Below are 27,908 nucleotides of genomic sequence, written 5' to 3'. Positions count from 1 at the left end.
CGGCACCGGCAGCTCGGCGCACGGCGGGGCAGCAGGCGCGGGGTCGTGCTGCAGAGCCAGGGCCCGGGCAAGGGCCCGTCGCCGCCGCTGGGACAAGCGAGCGGCACGGCAGCCAGGCAGACCGGCTCCGGCTCCGCCCTGGCAGGGCTCCTCACCTGGCGATGGCTACGGGAAAGCAGCGGCGCTCGCCCGGTGGCTACTGCTTGCGGCTGCGCTGGAGCAGGCACCGTCACTCGCGCAGCACTCCTCTGAAACGTCATCAAGCCCGAAGAGATGAACAAAGAGCTTTCACCCAGGTTGTTGCAAAACCTGTTCAACTGACCTGATGCAAAGATAAGAAAATCAGGTCGCTGTTGAGGTACACATTAGGGAGACAAAGCAGCCGTGGACTCTTCCCCACGGCTGGGCTGGGAGGCACCTGGCTCGTGGCAGGGGACACAGCATCCCAGACCAAGGGGACCGGGCTGTAGCCAGGGCCTTTGCTGGGCTGGGACATGCTCAGCTGTCACCTGCGACAAAACTGAGCTGTGCTCCTCTGTGGCAGGGGAGCACTGATGCTCTGAGGGAATTTCCATGAGAAATTCTGTATCCTGCCTGGGAAAAAAAAAAAAAAAAAAAAAAAAAAGAAAAAAAAAAAAGAGAATCAGCAGGCCACTGGCACACCTACTTCCCAAAACCCAAAGTGTTTACTAGTATAATACCTGCAAAGTATTATCAGTTTAGTATCGTAACGCTGTGGCAAAGAGGTACTGTAAGAAAATCGGTTTTACTTAAAAACGCCTAAAAGCCACAGTGGCCTGGAGCTTGCTGTGCAAAAGCAGCTCCCAAGCAACAGCACCAGTGTCAGGTGGGGGGAGGTGGACAAGCCATACAGCCCAGACGGCAGCCAGGCGCAACGGCTCATTATCTAGCGTGCTCCAAAGAAACCGGCTTTCTTCTGACATTTCAGAGGGAGCATTAAAGCTTCAGTTTCCACATGAACAGTGATGCCCAGCTACCACCACCCGGACTGGTTCCTCCTAGCAGCCTCGATCCACGCGCGGTCCTGACTCCAAACACTTTCTTAAGCAATTTGCACATCTGAAAAATAAAATCCTTTATTGATAATATGAATGTTTAACATGTTTAATGCCATCAGCTATAAAAATGATTAAAGACTTCAGCTCGGTACATTTGGCTTTACAAATTTACAAGTGTTAATGAATTAATACTAGTGTATACATTTTGCACTTCATTATACTCCATTAGCCAGTGACAAACTCTGCAACAATGTCTGCTTATAACAGATGTGAGTTATAGAAGAAATATTTAGTTGCTTCCACACAGAATCTACATCAACAGTTAAATACTAACTCTAAATGTCTTACTGAATTAGTTGGATCCATTTTAATATCTTGTGCTTAAGTTTCTCTCAGAAGATAGGCTACTAGCAAAAATACATTCTTTTGCATACCCCCTTCCCATACTATATTTCAGAAGAAACAGTACTCAGTGCATTTCCTAATAGGCTTCATCATAGTATATCTCTCTATATAGAGCTATTGATAAAGAAAGGGGATAATACTATTTAGATTAATGTAAAAGCAAAGAAACACATTAAAGCAGTGTATACAAAAGCCTCACTTTTGAATTGGAAGTGATACATGGGCCAAAATCCACCCGCCCATCAGTTTTTACAATTACTCTCATCAAGAGGAAAAATCTGCTGTGGATACTAAAAAGGTTAAAACAGTAATAAATGTGCTTCCAAACAAGTCACCGCCCATTTATCTCTAGGCTGCCTCTGTCTCCCTACTGTACTGTTAGTACACAGCCCATTCCACTGGATTAGGAATAATAGCACATAATACCACAATTTAAAAGGCTACTAAAAGGTCTGTAAAAACCTCTTGTTCTAGTCTAAATACCTGCCATGGCTGTGGGGGAGGGAACAGCAGGGTCACTTCAGACAACAGCCACTTCAAAGCAGCACAAGTGCTCTGATGTCCTCCCAAACAAGACTCAAAGCAAGAAGGAACCTATCAGGTCATGTACAGTAGTGCACCCTCCCAGCTGCTGCAGGGATCTTTCCTACAATAAAGGTGGATGTATTTTGTCTAATTAAATATTGAAAAACAAAGGAGAAAGCGTCTCTGGCAGTGGGAAGCTGTGCTCTGTGTAAACGTGATGCTGCTGCAGAGGGAACTGCTGAACATTGAACAACACTGAGCAGCAGGTCCAGTTTCTAAATTTAGGATCAGTTCACATACAACACCCAAGATAATTAACTCAGGGTTGTGTTCTCAGCCTCTGCCACTGATCTGTGGTGCGTTTGTCTTGTATTTCTCGCCACAGTGACTCAGAAGACCAACTGTGCTGTGCCGCCATACGATGGGCAGCACACGCAGCACGTCTGCAGCGAGCGCTGCGCTTCTTGCGGCAAACGTTTCTGTGCCAGAATCTGTCGCTTCTCCCCTCTTGGGCACAAATAATTTTCACACACCTGATGTGCCTCAACTTAGGCAATTCCCAAGTGATTTTTTTAAACTCAATGAATTCCCACATTTTCTTCATATTAGGCAGAACATCAAGAATAGATAAAGATTCTCTTAATACACTGTGTGTTTATAGCATGTATGTGTGTGAAACTACTTACACATATATACATATTCAATCACACGACAGTAATGGTTTGCTCCATATTTGCAGCCAAGGAAACAAGATCCCATAGCTAACTAGTGGGTAAAATCCAAGTCAGCTGGACAACAGATAGAGATGAGGAACAAAATTATTGCTTTTGTTTATAGATGATCCCATGTTACTGTTGCAAAAAACCTGTATCATATGGACTAGTGTTTTGGTTTTTTTTTTTTTTTCAAGTAATTGATCTTTGTCAAGTAATAGCAAGATCCTTTTCTCAGAAGTTCTATACACAACAGTAGAATGCTTGAAGAGCTTGAAAATTCAAGGTGACACACCAGAAACCAGAGTTTAGCCATTTAAAGCACACAGGCGTCTCTGCAGAATCTGTTACAGGAAAGCAAGAACAACATGGACAACGAATACTGAGAGGAAAGTTATCTGGTTTGTATTATGGTTAAATTTTACCCCAATAAATTTATGTTGTGCTTCCTCAAACAGCTAGAAGCTACGTCCTAAAGGACAAAGTGTGGCTGGCTGCACCAGTCTGGTGGTCACCTTGCAGAATTCGTAGCACATTTGCTAACTTATTTCAGCAAATGGAAAGAATTAAAAAGCAAAACAGTGTTGGTTTCAACATTCAGGACTCACAGAATAATTTGTTTCTGCAGCTAGATGGTCCCCCTCCTCACCTTTTTCAGAGAATCACATTCATATTGCAGGCTTAGTTCAGGCACTTTTTATAAAATGTTCATCTGGAGTAAAAAGTCTGCAAAAGTTACTTCTGCATAATTTAAAAGTAGCATTTCAGTCCCATTAGAGTTTGATAGTTAGGTCCCACCACATGATTATGGTTCTTGTTATCTCTAACGATTTGACTGTTACCATGAGACATTTTGAGGCTACTGTATAGCTATAGTTAAGGTTTCTTCATAAACAAAAATATTTTCCTACCTATTAAAAGAGGAAAAAAATATACTAAATGCTTTATACAGACAGAATCTGCTACTATGGAAATAAATAACATGGAGTGGAAAAACAGCGTCTTAGCTCTAGGATGCTAAGCCATGGAATGTCACATTCACATTTTCTGGAGACTAGCTGCTGGTTGGCAGGAGTATCTCAATGTCTTTGCCATTTGACACTACAGCATTGTTAGAGCAGCTACTTGCCACGTCCATGGGGGCACCCAGAGAGGATCCCTGGGAAGAGGTTTTGGTTAGTGGAGTAGGAACAGCAGGTGACTGAGCGAGGCCGGGCTTCTTTGGAGGAATGGGTGGAGGGTTCCCTCTTTCTGCTCTAGGAATGGTTGGTGACTTGATTCCAGGAGACAATGGGCTCAGTGGACTGGAAACCTTACCAGGGCTTGAGGAGTGACCAGATTCGGTTTTGGGGCTCACAGCATTTGCCAGATTTCGATAGTCCGTGCCAAAAGGTGAGCTGTTAGGGGAGACAGGCTTGATAGGTCCCTGCTGGCTGGTAAATCTGGAAAGGACCTGAGTGACTGTATTGCGGGCCAACTGCTTGGCGGCAGAGTTATCTGCTAGAGTAGGAGACAAATCCCGTGACGGTGGGCTCTGCAGACCACTTGACTGATGGTCCTGTTCAGCTTGAGACTGAAACTTGTGCCGAGCCGCATGGAAACGCTGATTGATCCCCACCTGGTAGGATGACTGGTAACCAGGGCTGCTTGCTGAAGCTCCCACTAAGCGTTTAGTCAGAACTGGTGAGGAGCAGGGAGAAGGGGTTAAAGAGGAGGCAGCTGTGCTGCTGGGAGACAGGGAGACCCCACCAGAAGGGAGCTGGGACATCAGATGCACTGGTGACTCTGTTCTGACAGGAGAGCTTCCATTCTCAACTGCGTTTTCTGAGGCTGCACCAGCAGATTTCTCCTTTTGAACTTGGCTCTCTGCTGCATTTGTCTGTAGTAGCTCACTACCTGTCTGCACATCTGTATCACAATGACCATTGGATTTTGCATAGGAATGAGTAGGTGTAGTAGGGCTGGGAAACACAGCGTGTACAGCTTTGCTGGTGCTGGCAGGATTTGCTCCGTCTGCCTGCAGACACTCAGTCTGGCAAGACACAGACTTCACTGTGGGACCATCAGTTGCAACACCTCTGGATGTCACCGAGGGGCTTGGCTGCAAAGGCTCGGTAGGACTGTGCTCCTGGCAAGAAACCTCCAGCTCTTTCAGAGCTTTCTTCAGACATTCCACCTCTTCTTTAAGTGCTTTTGTACGGTTTTCTTCTCTGTTCAACTTGGCTTTCAGTTGTTCCCTTTCAATGTCAAACTCCGAGAGCTGCTTTTCTACTTGTGCTTCCATCTGTAAACCCCGCTTCCTCTTGGATGCCAGCTCCTCTTCCAGTTTACTCACCTTACTCTTCTCTTTTTCCAATTTCAAACTCAGTTCTGCTGTCTTCTGTCCCTCTTCAGCTGCTTTGGCAGTGGCTTTCTTGCACTCCACTACAAGCATGGAAGACAGTTGCTTGTGACGTGCCCTTTCCTCCTCCAACTGGCTTGACAGCTTCTTCTGTTCTTTTTCAAACTTTTTCACTTGGGATTTTTCAAACTCCAACTGAAAGAAAAGAACAGAAAAGACTGGAAGGGAACCACAAAACCTCCTGAAAGTAAATGAAGTGTAATGCCCCAAAAACGAATGGGGTTACTACACATCTTGGAGAAATTACACAGTAAAAGATAGCAACAGCTAAGAAAGAGGCTCTTGCCCCAGGTATCAGCAAGACAGTCTTGCAAAGACTCAGGCTGCACGTATTAAGAATTATTATTATTTACTAGTAGTTTTATCAGGTACGAAACGCAATTGACCTTTAGTGAGATACACACCCAGTCTGCCATGCGCTGATTGAACAAGCAAGGCTTCCTTCCACCTCATTTACTGCTTTGTCTGTTTGCCGTTTAAAGGCATTTAGACTTAAAAACGCCAATGTATTATGCATGTTTAATAAAGTCTACAGCACTTGAGTAACAGAAAGCTCAAATATTTATTATCATCTCTGAATAACACACCCAGGAGATCTTTCGTGACTAATTCTAAATTTTGAGTACTAGAGAGCCCTATCATTAAGTGCAGCCCTGTTCTTGGGAACTTCTCAGATTTCAGGCTGAAGTAAGATTTCAAAGTGTTTGATTGCTTATTAATAGCTTTTAGCATTGCTCAGCTACCAAAACACTGAAAAATTACAGTTGTTTTTCATATAGATATGATGTGCCTTACAGAGGCGGGAGGTCCCTACGACTCTTTCAACATGAAGGTGCAATTAGACATCACTACTGAGGTCACCACCCAGGAGCCTGGGGTTTCGGTGGGCTGGGTGATTACCAGCTACCAAAGCATACCTGCTGGGTGAGCCGCTCCCGCTCCTTCTCCAGCATGTAGGTGACATCATCCCCCTCCGCTGTGTCCTGGGCGTGCCGCTGTCTCTCCTCCTCCAGGTCCAGTATCACCTGCCAAATAAACACTGGTCACCCTGACACCCAGGCACACTTACAGGCAGGGAGAGTTCAGCACCTTCACACATGGTCCAAAGCCAAATGACATGGGAGAGCAATCACCGCAGCCTCAGACATCTGAGTTCAACTCAAAAAAAAAAAACCCCAAACCAAACCAAACATAAAAGCAGCTTTTGGACAAGCTACAATACTACGTTATTATTTGGTATAGTTGAGTCAGTTTGTGAAAGAAGTTAAGAAAACCTCACACTGGTTGTATCTTCATTTTATATTAAAAAGCTAAATTGCATACTTTTCCTTCAAACTGCAAAAGTCTTGAAAATTCATGTTATCCATCCTCGATTGTACAGTGCCCTCATCAGAATTTCCTGGCAGGACCATCAATATAAACCACAGCAGGATGAGAGGCACTGCATCCAGGAGACACAGGGCACTAACAATTAAAACAAGACAATCCTCACTACGGTTTCAGCAGTAACTTGCATACAGGCTTCTCCCCCAGTTTCTTACAAGGGATTTGAGGACTGCAGTGCAAAGTTTATTTTAAAGAACATTAATTTGTCTTCCACTTAAGAACACGATGAGCTCTTGAAATGAAACTGCTTGCCATAATGACCCAGTTAAGGAGCTCCTTCAGCTTTAACGCTGAATTACATGAATAATTGAAATTCTATTAACTCAACAAAAAAGCCAGAATACAAACTTCCAAAAGACTCTGCCGTATCTCACCACCAAAACTCTAGGCTCTCCCAACACATGCTCATCATGAAATTAGCAGCTCCTCACTCTTTCCAAAATTTAAGCTTCCAAACAACGCTTAAATATCTTTAACTGCACAAGGAAACTTTTTACAGAAGGAGACAGGAAGGACAGAAGGAGAAGGGGAAGAAAGTATCTGGCTTTAATAGCTTGATTTAGCTAGACACTTGGCTGAGAAGTGACACACACAGCCTTGGTGTTACTTCCAGTAACCAAAAGCTGAAGGTAACTCCAGCTGCCCACTCCAAGCATGGTGCCTGTGATGTAAAGTCAAGTTGGCTGCTTACGTCATAGTAAGGTTTCTGCAACAGAAATGCTTCAGATTTGTTCAGACTGAAAGGAACTTGCTCTACCTTATCCCCATCAAACCAGATTACGGGAAAATAAACTTTAACCACATGCTGATGAGCAATGAAACTGAGGGTTCAACTTTGAACCTTTTGATTAGAAACAGAACATGACTACTTGTATTTGAGATTTTTGTACATGATTTAGTAAGTTTTCATCAAAGCAAGAGTGACATACTTGAAAAAATACAGGATGGTATTGGCCCAAGCACAGGCACTAGCCAAAAGTACACCCAGATCTGACATTGTAAAAGAGAGCTTCTAGCCACCCGCATAACGGCACCACCTCAGTCTGCCGGTGATGCAAGTAAAAGCAAAAATCCCAATTGTTTTTTAAGGTAGAAAAGAAGTATGCAAAGAGGTTAATATAGAGTGCTGCAACGCAGGTGACTGCAGGGATGTTCCAGAGAGCTCCTCCCAGTCGCAGATTCCAGTGATACACTCTTGGGCAATTATTCTCTGCCCTGGCTACAGAGCAGGGACAAATACATTCCATCATTTTGACTTGCTTACATTTACTGCAGGACAACAACATGTAAATGCTTTCTTTTTTCAAAAGCTAACTAGTTACATAAAGACAGTACGTTGTAGCAAGACTCCAAGAAGCAGAGTTCAGTAGACTCTTGTTCTCAGACTTGTGTGTGGCTTCATGCTCCTCTAGCACACCACGGTATGTATACCAGAGAAGCAAACCTCTGTGGGAGCACACAGTCTGACACGTGGACCAAGCACTTCATTGCTGTCAATATACATTAAAGCTATTATATGAAGAATAGTAATAGGGGCTTTATTAAAGAGGCCAAATAGTGTGAAAAATAGTTTTGGTGATGCCATACTTCCTTAGGAAAGTACAAGGAGGTGCAGCCTCATAACTACCTGGTACCAGCTCTTCAACAATCACAGAGAACAAGTCACAGGCAGAACAGCAACGTGTCTGCTGAGAGTCCATTCTTCCAGAAATCCTTTCTAACATTTTGGTAAGCACTATACCTTCCAGCTGTAAATAAGCTAGGACATACAAAAAAGGAACTAACAAAAACATCTTCTGTGTATTTCCAATTTTGGAATTACCATTAATAAGCTTACCAGGTGTACTGTACTGAGTAAGAAGTTTAAACAAAAGTGCAAAGTCCTTTCAGTTACCAACATTCAAGGTGTGTTTCTGCTGAAGTTAATAGTTGTGTTTTGATAACATGTTAACTTCTGCATATCTCATTTGAAGCTGAAGCAAAACCTACCTTTCTGTGCCTGCTTTCTGCAGCGGCTAGTTGGGATAACATTCTTTCCTGCATATTCTTGCAATGTTTCATCACCACTTTCAAAATAGATAATGGATTGGAGCATACTGGTTGCTTTTCACCACGATTTCCCTCTTTCAGGGTCTCAAAATCTCTCTGCAGAGCCATTAATGGATCACTGATGTTGTACTTCCCATAGCGTTCTTCAAGGAACGTGTCTCTATGCTGGGCCTGCAATACAAAAACAAATTTGCATTTCAATATACTTAAAATAGAAAACTAGCTAAAGAAAAAAGTACCTTGTAGTCAATATTCCTCTTCCCCAGTTTTCCATTTAGAAATAAAGAGATCTGAACACAGTCCGATTCATATCCTGTTATCTGCTGTAAGAGTAAGAGCATTCAGACATGAAAAACTCACAAGTGTCACATCAAAGGTCCCTGGTTAACAGACATGAGCCAGTAATTAAAGTGATCTACCTGCTGAACAGCAGGGCAGTCCATGTCACCTGTGTGATCTCCAAAGCCCACCTAGCCCTTGCCATTTCTGATCAGAGCAACAACAAGGAGACCAACCTCATGTTTTTCCACTTACTAGGTGCACGTACTATTCCTCTAACAGCAGACTCCAATTGAGTAAGTTAAGACTATGAAAAATTAAGTGTATGGTGAGGACAATAATCCTTCTATCATCAGAAGGGATTTCGAAACAGTTAACCTTCAAGGTTTCAGCTAGGCTCCAAGCTAATAAAAATGCTCATTAATACATCTTATATGGGCAAAAGTTGATGTTTTCCCCCTAATAAGAGACAATAAAATCTAGACAGGTCAAATACATGCAAGTGACCTAGCTCTCACAGGCTGAACTGGCGCTGCACTGACGGATGTCCCCCCTCTTCACAACCACTCCTACAAGTCACCTGCTTTCCAGGTAAGATACTCAAATCTTGAAAAAATTTGCAAAAGCCCTTGCATTTCCACAGCTGGAACACAAGCAAATGCATACTATTTGTAGGCAGTTACATGAAGCATGTGCTCGATTAATTCCTCGTTGACCCTGTGGTTAACAGTGTCTTTTAACCAAGTGGCCCCAAACAAACTAGAAACAAAGGAAAGTCTTGCTTGAAAACACAGCATCTCCACAATATAATCAGTCTAATATCCTCATACTACAGCAACCTGCCATCTATGTCCATGACTTACCTTCTTTCCTTTCACACCGTTGTGGAATGTAAGTATCAACTCTTGCTCAACAGAAGATTTAATCATTTACTGTTGTGTGGCTTCCTTGACTATGTCACCACCAAAGAATTTCATGTTGAGCAATTAAAGAGTTTAGTTCTTGCAATAGCCTATAAATCCATAAATTGTTAATAAAAATCCTTAATGTTCCCATCCAGACTAAACAAGGTTTAGTTTCTCAAGAACAAAGATAAGAATGATTAGGTTTCTATTGATGATATGTAAGAATTAAGGAAACTAGGCTTTACCATCTACAGTGTTTAGAATCAGCCGTTCCAGCTGGAAATGTGTTTTTTAGGATACCAACAGCCTCATCCTACTGAATCACTCCCATGAAGTTCTAAAAAACAAAACTGAACTTCATAAACACACAGATATTTTTCTACATGTTCACCACCATGATAAGAAACCATATGAAAACAGATATCCATGCAAAAAAGACGTAAGAGGGAAACCAGGCCTGGATTCAAAAGAGTCCTCAGAGCTGATCTATCTTGGTTCCAAGAAATTTAATCACCAATTTCAACTGAAATGGTTACAGGCTAAATGCTATGCATTTGTGAAAGCCTGTGACAGTGTTTTGTTCCAGTGTCGATCACTGACAGCACAAGCCCATGCACAGCAGAGCTGATGCACTCTTCCAAATCTGAGGTTTAAATTTGGACTCTTCTTGATTCATTACAGTCATGGTAACCAGTCCTTAAGAGGTAATTCATACTAGAGTGTGCAAGTGATGACATATTGTTCTGCATAGGCACATTCTAGTGAGGCCACCGAGAAAGAGGGCTTTCCTCTGGACGAGTCACCTACAACACCTTTCTCTGAAATGCAGGAGTGAGCTCCAGCACCTTCAACCAAAATGTGCCGTCACCTTTAAAGGAGCTTAATTTCAAGCATACTTTAGCATGTTTAACTAGCAAAGCATGCTCAACCTACAGAGGAAAGCTGTGATACTAGCTGCACGTTACTTGACAGAGCACACACGACATGTTTTTGCCTCCAGAGACTGCTCCAAACCAATGCTGCCTGTGGTCACCAGGTGTGGTTCAGCTTTCTGTGTATGCTCTGCTCACATCTGGGCATCCCTACGAGCATAAACAGGAAGTAAGCCATTCCACATTAAACACGGTAGCTCTTCCGAGTGGGTGAAAGGCTCTCGGCTCAAGCTCCACAAAGCCCTGACTCTGCTGATGCTGTGAAATGGCATTCAGCTGTCGCAGGGTGGAAAACAAGCAATCTACTTTGAATACAGAGCAAAACTGTGCCAGTCACTGCATGCTTCTTCTGAAATCCCTTTGGCTAACAAGAATGGCAAACTCTCAATGGCAAAGTGTTACCCATTTCTTATGGGAGTGCTTGAGCACATCTTTTAGGTAGGAAAGACTGAGGCTGACTAAATTGGAAAGATGCCTTGGAAGCCAGTATTTATTGGAAAGGCTGTTTTCTGATGTCCCAGTAAACTAAAAATGCAAAGTACTGAAAACGCAAACACTTCCCTCAAGCATACAAGAGCCACAGTGATGCTCTAGACATCACCCCATGCACCAGTTGTTGCGGATACACTGAAACAGGCAAGCAGACTGCTGTAACTGAGCTGTACAGGTCAGAGGACTGATAAACAATAAAGCTTTGCTTTACTCACATAATGTGAGTATTTGCTGATGAAATTTGCTTGTCTGGCCTATATTCTAAGATGCAACCATGTGATTAGCACAAAAAAAAAATATTAGTAGAAGTCAATCTCTACTCTCAAAGAGAGAAGTGTATGCAGTACCTTGACAAGATGCATAAAAACCCCATAACAAAGTACTTTTCTTTCCATATCTCCTACATGACCAAACCCAGTTAGGGACATTCATTCTATGATACTGGTTTGGAGCTGTATTTTAACCCCTGCAGTAAACAAACACAGAGGAACAGCCCACACTCACAAATACACCTCCCTCTTTACCGTTAATATCCACCAGGAATGGTGGATAACTTTGATCAAAGCTTAAGATATTGTTCTAACTTCATACATTAAAAAAAAAAAAAAAAAAAAAAGGAAGGAAGGAAAAGATCAGCCCTGGAAATGGGTGGGTGGCCCCAGATAATGAGCCAGTGCCTGGTCTAATGAATCACAGGAAAAACTACTGGCTGCTTTTTTTTTTTTTTTTTTGAGGCAGGGAATCTTCAGTTATTCTGAAGAATTTATAAAAATGACTCAGCCAAAACTCACTATAAGTGTGTACAGAATTCCTAAGTGACCCAAGCATTTAAAGGTTTGTATTTACAAATTGGGATGTTCATCCAGCTGGCCTAACTGCTTTGACAGATAAGCCAATCTTCCCTTAAACCCATCCCACCCCAGGGCCGGTCACTCTACTGCTGCCCAGAAAACAAGGGAGAAACCCTGTCAGAAGGGCACCAGCACTTTATCCATGTAAGCAAATGGGAGGGTCACTTGAGAAGTTTACTTCTGGGCAAGCTCTTTCTAATAAAAGCTTAAAGAACTGGCATCAATGTCACCCCACTGCTGATAACCTTCGATTTTTTGCATTACTGAAGGTGTGACAAAAGCCATGCTCTTCCCCTGCTCCTGCAGCACCGGGCTCTGAACCCTGTTGAATTCAGTGGGGTGGTTTGTTTCCTGTCCGAGAAAGAACAATGAGTTCTTCCTTGCTACTTTGTGCAATTAAGTATTTTCCTGAACTAGCATGACAAACAGATGAGGCTATCATAACATTAATAGCTTTCTGAAGTCCAGCTATTCTTCTGCAGTAGCCAGCAGAGCATAAACATTAATTAAAAGTTGTCTAGACGAGGAAAAGTCTTAAACAGGTCATCCTTCATCCTACCCATCTAGTTTACAAAAAGAGTCCGGTGCTTTGCCATCTGGGGCACCAGGCACTTGGAAATGCAAATAGGGATTTTTCAAGTCTGCTGCCCGTGATACCTCTGTGCCACGGGTCCCTCCAAGCAGCCACCTCTGTCACTAAAGTGATGGGGACAGCTCTTCTAAAATTAAGTCACAGTGTCATAATCTACACGGCTTATTTTATACAGGTATTGAGAACTGTCACATACGTAAGTGACTTCTCCCATGGCTTATGCTCTTCACTGATGCTTCAACTCAACTTCTGCTGTTGCTGGAGGTCACTTATAAACACCTCCAACAGTTTTGATTTTTTGCTGTCTGAACTGGAATTCAGTCTTAAACACAGTTTTTGTTCAACTTTCAAAACATAGGCAACTTGATGGAAGAGAAATACTCTATTAGTGAGCCTAAAGTGGAAAAAAAAAATCAACTTGGATCCCAGTATCAACCTATTAAAACACATAAATGCACAGGAAATCAAGTTTCAATAATAAGGAAATAGGGTTACAAAAAGCATTGTTAACTCAGGAATGGAAAATTTCATCTGGAAAACCAGAGACGACGTGCATACTTCCAGCATCAACTGTGCTATGAAAGAAGATGCAATCTTCTGCAATTACAAGATCTTCTGATTTAGTACCTCCACCTGTATTGTCTCAAATATGTGGACTTAGGAATTTCCTATCAAAACATTCAAACCCCAAAAGCAGCTAAATGGACGATTCAGCAATTTTGAAGACTATCAAATTGTCCTCCCAAACAGGAAAAAAGATAACATTTAAACTTGGGCTGCTGCTCTTCAAAAAAGGAACCAGCTACGCATGTTAACTATTCTTAAAAACAAAACTAACCATCAGAAAGATTAGACTTATGCAGAGAGGAGGGTACCACTTTAAACTGGCTGGCTTTTAGCTCGGGTTAGGGTAATTGACCAGTGCCAGACTGTTTGAAAAGAGGCAATTCTGATTTTACGGAGCAGAAGCAGTATCTGACACACCTGAAGAGATGTTTCCATGCAAGCAGGCAAAGCAAAGGCTTCACTTTGCTAGGGAAAAGCTACTGTTCCCTCTTGGGATTTGTAGACTCTTTTGGGATGGATGTTTCCCATAACCTGTTTGTGTAATTTTTTTTTTAATAAAATATTTCCTTTTACTGAAACCTTGTTTATGTGACAGCATTTTCTCTCTGCCTTCAATAATCTTTACAACTTGTTTTACTGGAACGTCAAACGGGGAATTTCCAAGACTAGTTTCAAGTATTTTTTTGGACACAAAGCAAAGTATTATTTTTGCCTGTAATTTTACAGTTCAGGTTTTAACCCTCAGCACAACACAAACACACTGTTAATTAGCTGCAGCTACTGCGTATGCAGTTCTCCAGTAATAATATGCACAGAAGTTCCTCCTTTATGTTACAGAGAGTGGTATAATCTTTAAATAGCTTCTTACTGCCTTGAACTTCCTTATTAGCTTCTCTCCCCAGAGACAGATATTGGGAATAAAGACAAGCTGAGGTCACAGCAATCACTGACACAGAGAAGGGAAATGGGGGTGGGGATCACTTTGCTCTGCACAAAAATAAATGTCAAAATGCTGGAGTGGGATTGTGAGTCTCACTTCAGCTCCAGCTCTGAAGCAATGTCTAGCAGAGAACCACACAGCAGGAATTACATTGCTTAAATACGGTAACCATCCTAATTGCCATCATTATATCACGTGAACAAACCAGATAAACGAGAGCTACCCAGATATGCCCACATAAGACTTGTTATCAGCTTTGAAAAATATAAGAAATGTTCTTAGGGAACATCAAGCAGCACAAAACTGCAGCTTCTTTCCCTGGGAACTTCTGGTGCGTAGGACGGATAGTACACATCCCAACATGGCCATGTGCAGCTCCTAGCACACTTGAGACCATGGCCTGGGACTGTACCGTGCTCACGAACTGCACTGTTAAAACAGGGAGCCTGACAACACCCGGATGGCTGAAACTCAGAGCTGGAGCCACTCCAGCAAGGAAGTCATTCCCACACCTCTCTGCTCCTCGTTCAGCACCCATCTGGGTACTGAGAAGGTGAAGAGAACCAGCCTTTCAAAAGATACAGGCAAACAGTGCAGCTTCAAGCAAGAAATAAACAAGAAATTCCCCAAACTTGCAAGAAAAGCTGTAAGAAAAGCCTGCATTCCAACAGCACAGCACCCATGGGAACACTGCTAGCTCTAAGCTGCTTTGTAAGTGATGCAAAAGCCCACTTTGTCCCATCTGTGAAAGATTTACTAGCATCTGCAATAAGGTTTTATATTACTGAACTTTTTTTTATTAAACAAGTGGTAGACTTAGTTTTTGAAACTCCACTGTAAACTTAATTTCTAAATCCACTAACGAAGGAACACTTAATTTTGCAATGTATTAATACTGCTTTAGAGAATGAATCACTGAATTCAGAAGCAAAGCAATGAATACCAGCTCCCAGCCATTAACACAAAATAGATAGCTTCTATTCCAGTGTAAATTGCCTAAGGCCTTATTAACATAAAAGAATATGCCAGAAAGCTGTATCCTGTTTTCTAAAAGTAAACAGAACTTCATTCCTAATGTATGGAAAATCCTCATTTAAAGAGCAGGGGGCAGGAAACAAAGTGCTCTAACACAGTGATAGAGACCCATTTAAACACTGGATTGTTTCCACTCCTGGTGTGCTATTTCAGAAGACTAACCTGTGGTTCACGCACACAATCCTTTCTACATGACAATAAGAACTGAGAACATAGCCCTTAATACTATGCAACTCTCTGACAGCATCTGTTTTTGGGGATGACTTAAGATTATAACTACAGGAAAAGGAGCACAATAAGAAGTGAGACTTAAGGTCTGTTCTGAGGAGAACATTAAGATTTATGTAGTGGACAGGAAGCTACTTTCAGGCAAAAAAAAAGTTTTTTTTCAAAGAGGTTTCAAAATAGAGGAAGCAAACTGAAGCACTGGAAATGAGTATTTTGAATACAGTAAATTTGTTCACTTAATCCTTTATACTAGTATCTTGTGTATGCATGAAAGTAAGATTGCAATTTGAAGTGGACATCAAAATTCAAGACCAGGCCCACTGCAAATGCACAGGGAGAGATGATAGTCCCCATCACAAACACCCACCACTCAACTGAAAACAATACACAAGGGGAAAAAAAACCCACCAGTAAACCATAAAAAAAAAAAAAAAAAAAAAAAAGAAGTACAGAAGTCAGCAAGGGCAGGTCCTAATATGCTAGATGCATCAAAAAGATGACCTGGCAACTGTTCTTTATAATATGAATCTCAGCACCAGATGAATAAACCTCAGGAGTTAAACCCTTTATCCCAGCAGGCAGAGGAGGGGTGCTGCCTCCAGGCAGCATGCAAAGAGATACCCAGGGAGAACACGAAGCAAGGAAGAAAGGGTAAAGATTCGGGGAGGGGACGTGAAGAGAAGGGAGGAAAGTAAAAGAACAAATTAAGCAAGCAGTCTCCGGAAAGCCAGGCTCAGCAGCTTGATTTTGACACAGTGAGACAGAGGGCCAGTGCCAGCCAACAAGTGGCCTGATACCACGAGGGAGAAGAAAACTATTTTAGGCTTTGTCATCTGCACACATGGATATTCTCTACTAAATGCCAGATGCTAAATGTTTTTGTCTAAGCATGCAGGAATATCAATTATTGCAGACTGAGCTATCATCAAATTACAGTTTCACAGGCTAAGGTACTCTTTGTCTGCCTGTGTTTGTTCTTTCCTATAACGTACTAAAGGATCTGCCTCAGACATCCAGAGAGTTCAGAAGCATTTAAATTTGAATTGATAGTCAAATTAGCCTGCAAGGGGAAATGCAGTTTTCTTACTGTATGGGAAGTAAAAGGGCAGATAAACGTCTGATTTTTAACCAGACATCTACGTGTCTAAGGGAACTGCTGGAGAAAAACACTGTTACTGTTAAGGATCGTGGAATCCTCTACGAAGTACAGGTCCCACTCCACCTCTTTCTAACATGTACGTGCACTTAATATAAAACTATCATGCCTCCAAAGGAATCTGCAGAGGCAGAATACATTGTTGGTAACAATCAAGGAACAGAGACAGCTGCGAGACCACGGGCAGATGAATCCTCTGTGCGTGGAGCAGCCAGCGCTCCCACCAGCCCTGGATGTTTTGACCCTTCTCGGTGTGAGTTACAGTGCAGTTTGTCACATGCAAGTCAAACTAATTGCTCGCAGAGTTTTAGTCTTTAATTCAGCCTTAGAGGGCTTTTCCTTCAAGGCAGCATTTTTATATGTATAAAAACATGAGTAAATGGATTATCAAGGTGGGTTTTCCTTTAATTACAGTCACACACAATCAAACTATTTCAGCTGGTGCAACACTGTAAAGCTGTTACCACAGTTACTATCAGTAAACAAAAAGAAAAGCACAGTAAGGCCAGAATTTCTCTAACTGTATATCCCAAATAAATAGACAAAGCAAAGCACGGAGTTTTCTGCTTCTGAAACTCTGCCCAGCCACCAGATTAAGTCATTACATGGCTTTTTTCCTCCCACATATCAAAAGGGCAATGCAAGCCTTCTGCAGCAGGAAGCCGGACCTGAGCTGCGGCACAGCTGAACGCAGCTTTTGGACCCGAGTAACAGCACAGCTGGGGACCTGCACCATCCCACCATCTGCTGCAAACACAGGCCAGTTCTGGAGGGGTTTAACTTCCCCTGTGGTTGTGCTCGGAAGGCAGGGCTGTGGGCAGAAAGAGCCAGCTCCCACGTGAAGCTTTTACTGTCCCTTCCTATTACTTTCAGCTTTCCTTGCATTCTTAAGATGAAACACTGCAGCGTATCCCTTACAGAAGAAGGGGAAAATAGCACTAACCTTTGATTAGCTTGGTATTTTATACCACTTAATTATCAAGTACGGGTTACAATTTCATTTGATTTCTTCTCAGTTATGAGTGCTTGACAAATGATGTCAAAGGGTATTCTAACCATATTAATCTCCTCATGCAAGAGGGAACTGCAGGTTTAATTTTAACAGAAAAGATAATTGCTTTATGCTACTGGAAGGTACACAATAAAAAGATTTTGGAAATTGAGCGGCTGCGTTCCTTCCCCTTGGTTTCTCTGTGCTCCATTACATGCATTTCACGCTGCAATGTTAAAGTGGTGCTTGTTTTGGTAACACACTGACCAGACAGAACTAGAAGACTGATCCCAGGACAGAGGAGAAATTTGCAAGCCTGTTCCAAGGGAGGAGCCAAGCCTTCCACTATCAATTGTTTTGAGAGGGTAACAATATTCCTCCAAAATGAAAAGACTGTCTAAATGCAAAAACAATTAACAACAAACACATAAGCATCCCAACTGTTTTGTAGGTGGATCTCACTCTGCACCCCCAAAGGGTGTTTGTATTTGGAATCAAGATACAGAAGCTTTTGCTGGAAAACCAAGTCCCTGCAGCTCCCAGGCCTGCAAGCTGCCGTTCCTCTTCTGAAACAGCTGGAAGTTTAAACATTATGAGCAGTGACAGATCAGCATGAAAACACCTTCAATATTCAACCCTGTCACAACTCACTTCTTCAAAAAATTGACCCCTTGCATCATTTATACCAATTTTTTTTTCCATCTAACTGAGGTTGAGTGCCACCTAGGCATCCTTCAAAAGGCGCAGTATTAACACATGGACTACACATTTTTTAAGTATTTTCTAGGCTCAACATTAAGACACCAAACTGGCCACAGCGTACCACAGCCCACACCACCTGAAGGGAAGCAGAAGCAGAGGGCTAGCACCACATACACCGGCATCACTTTGGCCAGTCCTCCTGCAGCATGAGCTATCCCTGCAAGAAGAGATCCTGCTTGCTCCAGCACCTCTCCCTGCCTTGGCCCATCACATGCGCTCACACAACCATGATGTCAGCTGCACTGATGGGTTGAAACTAACTTTTTTGATGGGTTAGTTTGAGCTCATATCTACCTCACTGGAAGGTGACACTTGTGCCAGCAAAGGGAAAGAATAAGTAGCTGATCATGCAGGTCACTGCTCCCAGCGGCAGTGCGAGCTTACGTTGGCTTAGTACGATACAAAGCCACGCATGTTTTTTTCCTCAGCATGACAAAGAGTAATTCGCAATCCCTTCCTGGAGAGGACAGTTTCTGCTTTAAGAACCCCTCCTTGCTAAAGAAGAACAAAACCAACAAAGTCAGTCTGATAGAACTTTTACATTTCTCACAATAGCAGAAACATTCACTTCTTTATCAGAAAGGGCAAAAGCACATGCATAACACCGTAATTCAACACCGAAATGCTTCTGGCAGCCAGCTTTCCATAATGAGTTCCAAGACATAGAATGATATACAGCATTTATTATCTAATACTACTGATATTAAGATGGTATTCTGAACCAGTAATAAATCTTTGCCACTTTGGATGCCAAGTGCATTGCAGAACCTATAGCAGTACTGTCGTCATTTTTGCCTCTTATCATGGTACTTACAACATACCTTTAAAGCTTCTATGACAAGATCTCTTGCTTCCAATTCTCCCTCAAGAATGCTAAACAGCGTCAGTAGTTCTGGTTTGCTGAGTTTTTCCAGATTCATCCTGAAAACCTGAAAAGAATGGAACATAGTTTACTAGGTATTTCTTTGTACATTAAAACTGGTATTCTAAGCTATGACATATCATCTCCATTTAATTGCAGCTTCTAGTTTTTTGGACTCCAAATTGCCCTGGGGGGAAAGGGGACAATATACAAGGGGAACATTTTCTCTTCAACTTCCAAGACCAGCTGCAGAAGATGCATTTTTCACCTTTTCCCCAAGGGGTCATGAACATATGCACACCCAGATGGTGCAGGCAGAATGTACGGGCTAATATGACAGCATAACATTCACCAAGAAGTAGCCAAAGTTAAGAGGAGAGGGAAAAACACAGATATTTAAGAGCCACGCTACTGTAAATTACACATCTGGATCACACAGCTGCAAACATCACTGAAAAAAGACTGAAGCGCCGTGATGAATGCAGTCCAAGCTGGGCCACCGAGACAAACTTAAACGGCAAAGTTAACATTACGGAGCTGTGATGCATTTCCTAGGAATGCCATTAGGCATTACTAATGGAACAGGCCCAAACCGCTTTAAAAAAAAAATCAATGCCACAAAAAACACTCATTTAATCACTATTCTTTCAAAGTGTTTCAATATCACCATCATTTATTAAATAGAATTTTACTGCCCACATAAAACAAAGATCCATCATCTGAACTGCACGTATAAAAAGCTTCCCCCCCCCCGCATCTTTGCTGATACACTTAACTAACACTGTCTAGTGACAAGCCTTTTTATTAATTACTTTGTTAATGATGGAAATAATTTCACAGACTAAATCCTTGTCTCTGATACAAATATACCCGTTGACACAGTCTCGTGCTTTGCACAACAATCAAATAGACTTTTCTGGGTTCAAGTCAAATCCATCTTTTACCACTCTCTATCAATCAGAAAATGCTACAGCATGACGAAGCTGAGATACCAAATTCCACTTCACTGGTGGCAAATGATAAAGGGTTAACCTTTACTGAAGAAGTCTATCCAGCTAAAACATTCGACTCAACGCTAATTTTTCTGAAGTCACTGTTACTTTACAACTGATTTGCATAACTGTGCCTTGGAGAATTACGCACAAATGCAAGTTCCATCTTGTTATGCCAAAGCAGTTTTCCAGGTGCTGGGAACAGAAAGTTCTGCTTACAGAGCGGAGCAGGTAGCCTTCACGCAGCAAGAGAAATCAGAATCTACTTTGTGCCCCCTGTGCTAAGCAGGCACGTTTCTTATCACGCAGTCACGCTCTTGCTTCACACAGTGTTTTACATGAAATTCCACAAAGCAGTAACGTTTCTTACAGACTCTTCTGGCTCGCTTTACTACTGACACAAGCTGCTCCAGGACCCCTCAGTGGAAGAAACTATGACTGGGGTACTATGGCTGTTCCAAAGCCAATTTAACCAGACACCATGAATCTGTCAGCATTGCATTTATATTCCCTACTGCAGATCCATCAACATTCAAGAGGAAAACACAGAAGCAGAGTGTTTGGCAAACCCATTCATATCTGTCATAATTTCAAAAAAGCCTGATCAAGACTTGACAGAAAAGTGTGATTTAGGAAACTCACTATATTGACTCAAATCACATTTCATCGGGCCAGGGCAGCACTGGCCACAGTTCAGCAAGAGCTGCACTTTGCGATCAGCCGACAGACCTCTACAGAGATTTGTCCAGGATGTGAACCTGACCATCTCCCTCAGTTTCAGGTACATCTGCTGATGGTTCTGTCACCACGGGGAGCCTGGCTAGCTGAGACCACATGGAAGGAGTGCGATTTACAACTTGTTCATCTTAAAGAAAAAGGGAGAGTACACGAGAAGCAGCAAATTAATGCTAAAACGTAAGTAGCCATACAGGGTGAGAAAAGAGGGGTCCTGGTTTTAGCTTTTAACATTTACCATGCTTATGCTGGTACTGAAGCCTGAGCTGCATCACCTCCCTGGGCAGGTTTTCAATCTGGAACATAGGCTCAGGGGATGCATAGCTTATTTTCAAAATCACCTCAGCCCTTGCTCAGACTAAATTTGCAGGTACTAAGACTGAATCAGTACTGACAGGAAATAGCAACAACTTTTTTTTGCCAGATACTCATCAAGTTGTATTAGTTTTGTGGCATTACAAGCCAGCACTAAAAAGGAGAATTTTTCCTTGAGATCTCAGAACAAAGTGTAACATCTAACTCCGTTACCCCAGGACAGTAAATTTTGAATGCAGACTTTCGATGTGACTGCGCCTGTGCTCTTCTCTTAAAAAGAGATGACATGGAAGCGTGCAGCTGAATCTCTCCATTAGCCACCGAATGGCACACTTTTAACCCAAAGACAGCTACTACCAACTGCAGTTTGGTATTTTAAAGCTGTTAGTCTGGGCAGTAATAACTTCTATTCTATATTCTAAATACTCGCATTGTGATCTGTACTTCACAGTGTTAAGAAATAAGCCATGCTATTCTTAACATGCCTCTATGGCTATAGTCTTTAATCAGCTTAATAATATAAACAAGCCTTGTCCTAAAATATACGGGTAAAAGTACCTACAGAAATAAAATGCAGGAGACAGTTTGCACAGCAATCATTTACATAACAAAAAGTAATATTAAAGATATATAAGCAGCACAGCCTTGGCTTCCTTGTGTGCAACCTGCTGCTGTTGCAGCCCTTTCACTGCTCTGTTTGCACAGGTTATCCCGTGCTGCTGAAGTGACCGACTGGGAGCAGATGCTGCAAATAAAGTTACTGCCCTAAAAACACTGCACAAAACTGCACTTGGATTCTGCACTGACTTACAAGGAACTTTTTAATGCAGTAGAGCACACTTGTTATGCTGAACCCATCACCATCCCAAGCGCTCCCTTTTAGGGCCACTCAATACTAGGGAGCTGAAAAATGGGGAAAAAAGCTCTATTCATTTTACATTACTATTTTACAAGAACAAAAAGCATCTCTGGATGAAACAGCTAACGAGCACGTATGTGAGCAGCTCCTCCTCTATCCAAATTCAAATCCCTTCCTGGCCCTCCACTGTCACAGGCTCCTGAGTTGACCTTTCCAGGACTGCTTTCCAGTTACACGTCCCTGTGCCTTCCCTTGTCCAACTTTTTAATAAGAGATCACACCAACCCTATTCAATTACCCAGTTTTCCCCCTTGCAGACAGTCCCATTCTACCAAACAGACAGGTAGTCATCAGCTGGGGAACCTGATCCATTATTTCAAAACCTTTACTCAACAGATAGAGTTTCACAGCACTAGAAACAAGATCTAGAAATACCCAGGGCACATTACCCCTTTACAGTCAGTGAAATATGCTGAAGAGTCCAATCACAGAGACCACAAACCGCAAGGACCTCGTTATTTAGTCTGATGGTATAAATATTTTCTGTGAGTCTGAGATATACCAACCATTTTTGGACAATAAACAAAGATTTGGAGCATAAACAAAGATAATTACTTACTGGTTGCCTAAAGGTAAGCTTCCTTTCAGCTACGGACCATTAAAAAGTCTCCTCAGGAGACTGACACCTATCCTTGAAAGATACAGAACTCTTCTCTTAGAAAGCTACTTCCCAGCATTTAACTGAAAATAAATATCAGGACCAGCTTAAGCGCGTGTACAACCACGCAAGCTAACCAGCCAGGGTAAGTTATCTTTGGCATGTGCCACTTCAGGAACAAAAGCAGTAAGTTTCTAGTCCATGGCAGCTCCTCCGCGCCCTGAATCACACTACGATGATTATGAAACCATTAGAGGTTACATTTCGCTTGGGCTCACATACATATAAGCACGAACAGAGTTAGCCAACAGCGCCAGCAAACTTCACTCAACACCCTGAGCGAAGGACTGAGCCCCTGCGCAGTGGGCACTAAGCAAAGGGCAGGCGTAGTGCACAGCCCGAGGCTCTGGCAGGGGACTTTGTCAAGTGGAAGCGTCAAGATGCTCTGCAAGCACTTGGCTAAAAACTCTTGTACTTTTTTTTTTTTTTAAATACCAGGAAGAACATAGCTTGTCATTCCTTTTTTCCTCTGAAGGAGGGCCTTTCCTTTCAAAAGCTGTGGTTACAGCTACGCCAATGCAACAATGCCTCTATGTCTATAATCCTGAATTTGCTTCTTTTGTATTTTTTTTTGTCTTGTCCCTGAAGAGGAACTGGTATTTTCCAAGAGCCTGCATGGGCAGTCATGTAATCGCATTCATATGAGAAACTAAATGACTAGTTTGAAAACTCTTGATAGACAAGTTTTTAAAAATGCTGCTGCATGTATAGCATGATGTTTGAGTTGTTAAAGTAATTACACATGTTTATGTAATAAAAAAGCTAACATACGCTTTATAATTGTGCATCCACAATGTCACCTGGCATTGCATCAGAACTGCCGAGAACTGGGTTAAAATGAGCAGTGGTTAAATCTGCCACCACAATAGCTTAGAAATAAAAGGCGATAAGGGCATGTGCCCCCCCAGACCCTCCTCACCCCATTATTTCGCCAAGCACTGCTCTGGATGAAGCAACTCCATTCAATTAACGTTCAAAACATGGCTGAAGCCCTTGAACAGCCACCGTGTGCCAACTGTAGCTCCCTGCAAGCCAGTTAAACGGATCCCCTGGCTGCCCTGGCCCCCACACCGCCGGGCAGCCCGGCCTCGCCCCTCAGGCCCCCTCACAGCCCAGCGGGCTCCGGGCCGGGGGCTCCTCCAGCCACGAGTCCCCCGGCAGCGCTGCCCTGCCCGTCACTGCCCACCCGGCCCGGGGCACCGACTGCCCGGAGAAGGGCTGGCAGGGGCCGGTCCCGGGCGGCAACGGGCCGCTACAACCGCCGCGAACAAAGGGAAACGCCGCCCGGAGCCGGCCGCAGCCCAGGGCGACTGCCGCGGCAGCGCGGACCCCGGGCCTCCCCCTCAGCGCCCGGCGCCGCCGCGGGGCCAGGCCGGGGTCCCGGGGCGGGCGCGGGGGAGCAGGGACCGACCCCGGCGCTTTGCCTGCCCTCGCCCCACGGCAGCGCCCACCCGGCCAGGCCCGGCCCGGCCCCGGGCAGCCACGCCGAGCTCCCGGTACCGCCTCCCGGCCTCTCCGCTGCCCCCAGCCGCCGCGCCCCCCAGTACCGCCCCTCCCGGCTTCCGGCCGCCCCCGCCCGCAGCAGGGCTCGGCCCGGCCCCGCCACCGCCCCTCTGAGCTCCCGCCGGCCGCGGGGCTGGGCCGCCCCGCACCTGCCGCGGCCCACCCGCGGGGGCAGGGGCCGCGGCAACGCCGGGTCTGGGCCGGGCCGGACCGGGCCGCACGGAGCGGAGCCCCACCGACCACCCCACCGACCTGGCCCGCGTCGCCGCCACTACCGCGCCGCTCCGGTCCCCATTCAGCCGCCCCGCCCCTTCGCACCCGCCCGCTGAGGGACGGTGCCGCTACCAATCAGAGCCGCTGCCGGGCACACCCGCGGCCCAATGCGCCGCCGGGGAGGCGGGGCGGGGGCGGGGCCCGGCCGCCGGCGGCAGCGGCCGCCAATCAGACGGCGGAACCGGGGCGAGGAGGGCGGGGCGGGGGCTGAAAATCCCTTTTGTTCGCGGCGGCGGCGGCGGGGCGAGCGGGCGGCTGTGATTGGCGCGTCACTTCCGCCGCGGGAGGGGAGGGGAGGGGAGGGGGCGTCGCGTCGCGGGGGCGTCGCGGCCGTGGGCGGGGCCCGGTCCGGTACGGCCGCCGAGTCCGGAGCCCGGGCGGGTAGCGCAGTGAGCGGGACCCCGCAGAGGCCGGAGCTGGGTGAGGGGCGGTGCCCCCAAACAGCGGCTCAGGCCAGGCTGGGTGTTCCCGGGCGGGACAGTGTCCCGCGTACCGGTTCTGGGCCCGGCTCCCCTCACACTGGTTCTGGGCCCCGGGGCAGGCCAGTGCCCCTCGCAGCAGTTCTGGCCTGCCGCCTCTGAGGTCAGCTCCACTCGCGATGCTGCGGCCTGAACTTGGCCTCTCTCTTGAGACTGATGGTTTGCCTCTGGGTGTTTTATAATAGTTCTGTCTTATTTGTGAGGAGGTACTATCATATGCGCTGTTTTGCAGCATGACTCACCTGGGCAGGCCATCAGTGCAGGCACATGACATACTGCCTGTCACAGTTTCCCTCTGTTATTCTTTTGCAAGTGCTGAGTGACACCGTGATGGCCAGCACCGTGATGGCGGGAGCAGGCAGTGCACAGAGATACCGTGGAAAGCTCAGCATATTTACATTTATTTACCTGCTGTCAGCTGAGGAAAGAGCCCAGAATATGTTGGAGGCTGTTGCTGTAGGCCATGTCACCTATGGGTGCCTCAGCCAGAGCAGGGCCACTGCTGGGCGGCTGACACTGTTGAGGGCAGCAGGTTTTTTCGCTGTCGGGCTGCTTACCCAGCAGTTTGCTAAGCCAGCGTGGCAGCTGAAACGAGAACTAACCCTTTCTGTGTAGAACACATCAAATCGTTCTATCTCTGACCTTCCTATGAAATGTGCTCAGCATTGCTAGTGCCTTTAGTTCTGAAGAGCTGAAAACTGTTTTTAACGGCCTTTCCCACTGGTGGAAGTGCTGGGTTTGCGTGGTGCTGCAGCACAGGGCCTGCGCTGTCAGGTGGTGGATTGCCGTGAAATCAGCAGTCTCTCGAGTGGAAATGTCTGAATCCACCACAAAAAATATCATCACGTAGGGACTTCACAGAGTGATGATGCCAGCAGTAAACCGCACCTCTAACGGTTGCAGCTCCTGTCTAGTATGTTCAGAAGATGATTTCGTCTAGACAGGGTTGTCTGAGCATTATTTCCCAGCCTTGATAAACACTGGAACTTTTGCAGTGCCTCTGGTCGAGCAATCTTAGAGCCTGGGGGGGAAAAAAAAAGCCTGTGGGTTACTTCTCCTGAGCTGTGCCAGGCTGTAAATGCCCCTGTGGCACTGTTGAGCTTGCCGGTACCTTACGTTTATTTGTGATTACCTTTCTCTTACACTGTGCTTCTCCCAGCTCTCTGCTTTTCACCTGTCGTCTCTTCTTTTATCCTTGGAATATGGGTTTAGGGCAGATGTCCTTTCATCAAGTACATGATAAATGGTAGCAGCTCATATCAAGGTTCCAGCTTGCGGGCTTTTCTTTACTTCCTACGCACCATTTTTCACTCCCACTGGAGAAGTGACAGTGCTGGGTGAAGGCCTTGGAAGAGCAAGGATGGGCTGGAGAGGGGTAAGGGGAGGGGGATGCTTGGAGAAAGCCAGGCAGCCCTGGGGGGGGGGAGATGGCTGCTGGCAGCAGGTGACCCGCATCTGCAGGAGGGTTGTTCCCTGTCTGCGGCCAGAGAAAAGAGGAAGGGGGCTAGTGGAGTGCCACAAATGAAGGAAGTCAGACAAAAGAGAAGCTGACTTAACTCACCATATCCTGCAAGTTCAGGACACGGAGCCTGCCAGGGAGATCTAGGCTGTAAGCTGGCACGGCATCTCATCTCCCTGAAAAAAAAAAAAGGGGGGCTTTAGTGAAAAAGGTGGGTAGAGCCTGAGAGCTATATCGCATGGTTGCGGGCAGGTGGGGGGTTCACGCTTGCACATCACTGGAACGAACACCGTTCTGATGCGCACATTCCCAACCACCAGCACTTTTGCGTTGGCTTTTTGAAATCCATCGCTTCCAAGGCTTTCAACACCCGTGGTGACGCCGGTGCTGCAGCGCGGGACCGCGACGGGCATGGCCGGGGCCGCAGACCCCGGCTGGCGGGACCCCTGTGTCGGGAGCACGGGTGGAGCTGGGAGCCGCTTGGTTCGCGTGGCTTCAGCTCCCCCGCGTGTCCGCAGCACTCGCTGCACGGCGGGGCGGCCAGGGGCCCTCTGCCTGCCCACGGGCTCGGTGGGAGCTTTCATTTTTCCAAAACCGCCGCACTGGAGCTGTTTTTCCAAATACCACAAAACAGAACTGAAGCACTATGTATGTTTGCATCTGAAAACAGAGAGGGAGGGTTTGTATTTCCAGGCTGGCACAGCTGATCTGGGTGATAACGTCTGCTAGCTGGTCACCCCTTCTCTGATGCTGCTGCAAACATTCTTGTCACTGCCCAGTCCTGCTCTTGGAAACACTGGAGAAAGGAGACCTTTATGCAGAAAGAGCTTTGCATGAGGCTCATGATTGACTAGCGATGAATTGAGCATGTAAAGGTCACAGATGCATGAGTTACATCAGGGAACATCTGGCTCCAAAAGCTTCTCTGTTCTGGGGCTTGGTGAGGACATTCGATGAACCCAGCACAGCTGAAGAGCAAACATCTGAAGGGACTGAGAGTCCTAGACGTCCTAGGTGGTCTCAGGGAGGGCAAACTAAACAGCTGCAGCCTTGAAACCCAGCAAATTAGTAGAGATGAGAGAGAAAAAAAATATTTCTTAGTAGAGCCCATATGCCCATGCAGAAAAAGCATATTCAGTTGCTTGCTGGTCTGCATCTGGGGGAGAAGTAAATCAGCCACACAGGAGGAGCAGGCTTTTCAGATCTGGAAGACATCTCTCTCCAGGCTGTTTGGCCATCTTCTTTTTGTTTTATTATTTTTAGCATGCTGCTGATTGCCAGGTGTGTCAGATAGGGGCAGAAGAATGAGGTACCTGCCCGAGAGTGCATGCAGTGTGCACTTCTGATGTAAGGAAACAGCAGAGAAGTGCCAAGGTGAGGGCAGATACAAATCACTACAGTACCTGCACTTTTGCAGGATAAGCACAAGTATGTGCAGCTGGTTCTGGTTTGCCTCTATGTTTATAGCATGTGAAAGAGTGAGCA

General features: G+C 45.1%; 1 protein-coding gene across 1 annotated transcript; it reads right to left on the bottom strand.

Moving 5' to 3' along the window:
• Positions 1 to 1,071: 1,071 nt before the first annotated feature.
• On the bottom strand, positions 1,072 to 24,570 carry CTTNBP2NL (CTTNBP2 N-terminal like). Its single transcript, XM_037410556.1, has 5 exons — positions 24,465 to 24,570; positions 19,050 to 19,157; positions 8,439 to 8,669; positions 5,981 to 6,088; positions 1,072 to 5,198 (listed from the first exon to the last, which is right to left on the bottom strand). Exons 2-5 carry the CDS (start codon positions 19,146 to 19,148, stop codon positions 3,717 to 3,719), a joined length of 1,920 nt encoding a protein of 639 aa, XP_037266453.1. The 5' UTR covers positions 19,149 to 19,157; positions 24,465 to 24,570; the 3' UTR covers positions 1,072 to 3,716.
• Positions 24,571 to 27,908: the final 3,338 nt, after the last annotated feature.

The sequence above is a fragment of the Falco rusticolus genome, chromosome 17 (genome assembly GCF_015220075.1).
Source record: "Falco rusticolus isolate bFalRus1 chromosome 17, bFalRus1.pri, whole genome shotgun sequence".
Classification (NCBI taxonomy): domain Eukaryota; kingdom Metazoa; phylum Chordata; class Aves; order Falconiformes; family Falconidae; genus Falco; species Falco rusticolus.
The sequence above is the reverse complement of the archived record's forward strand: the minus strand, read 5'-3'. Positions and strand labels throughout refer to the sequence as shown.

Coding starts and splice junctions, on each gene's coding strand:
- CTTNBP2NL (XM_037410556.1), bottom strand. CDS start 19,148: ATGAATCTGGAAAAACTCAGCAAACCAGAACTACTGACGCTGTTTAGC. Junction 8,670..19,049: donor TTGTCATAGAAGCTTTAAAG/GTATGTTGTAAG, acceptor TTTGTATTGCAG/GCCCAGCATAGAGACACGTT. Junction 5,199..5,980: donor GGGAGCGGCTCACCCAGCAG/GTATGCTTTGGT, acceptor CTTTTCTTTCAG/TTGGAGTTTGAAAAATCCCA.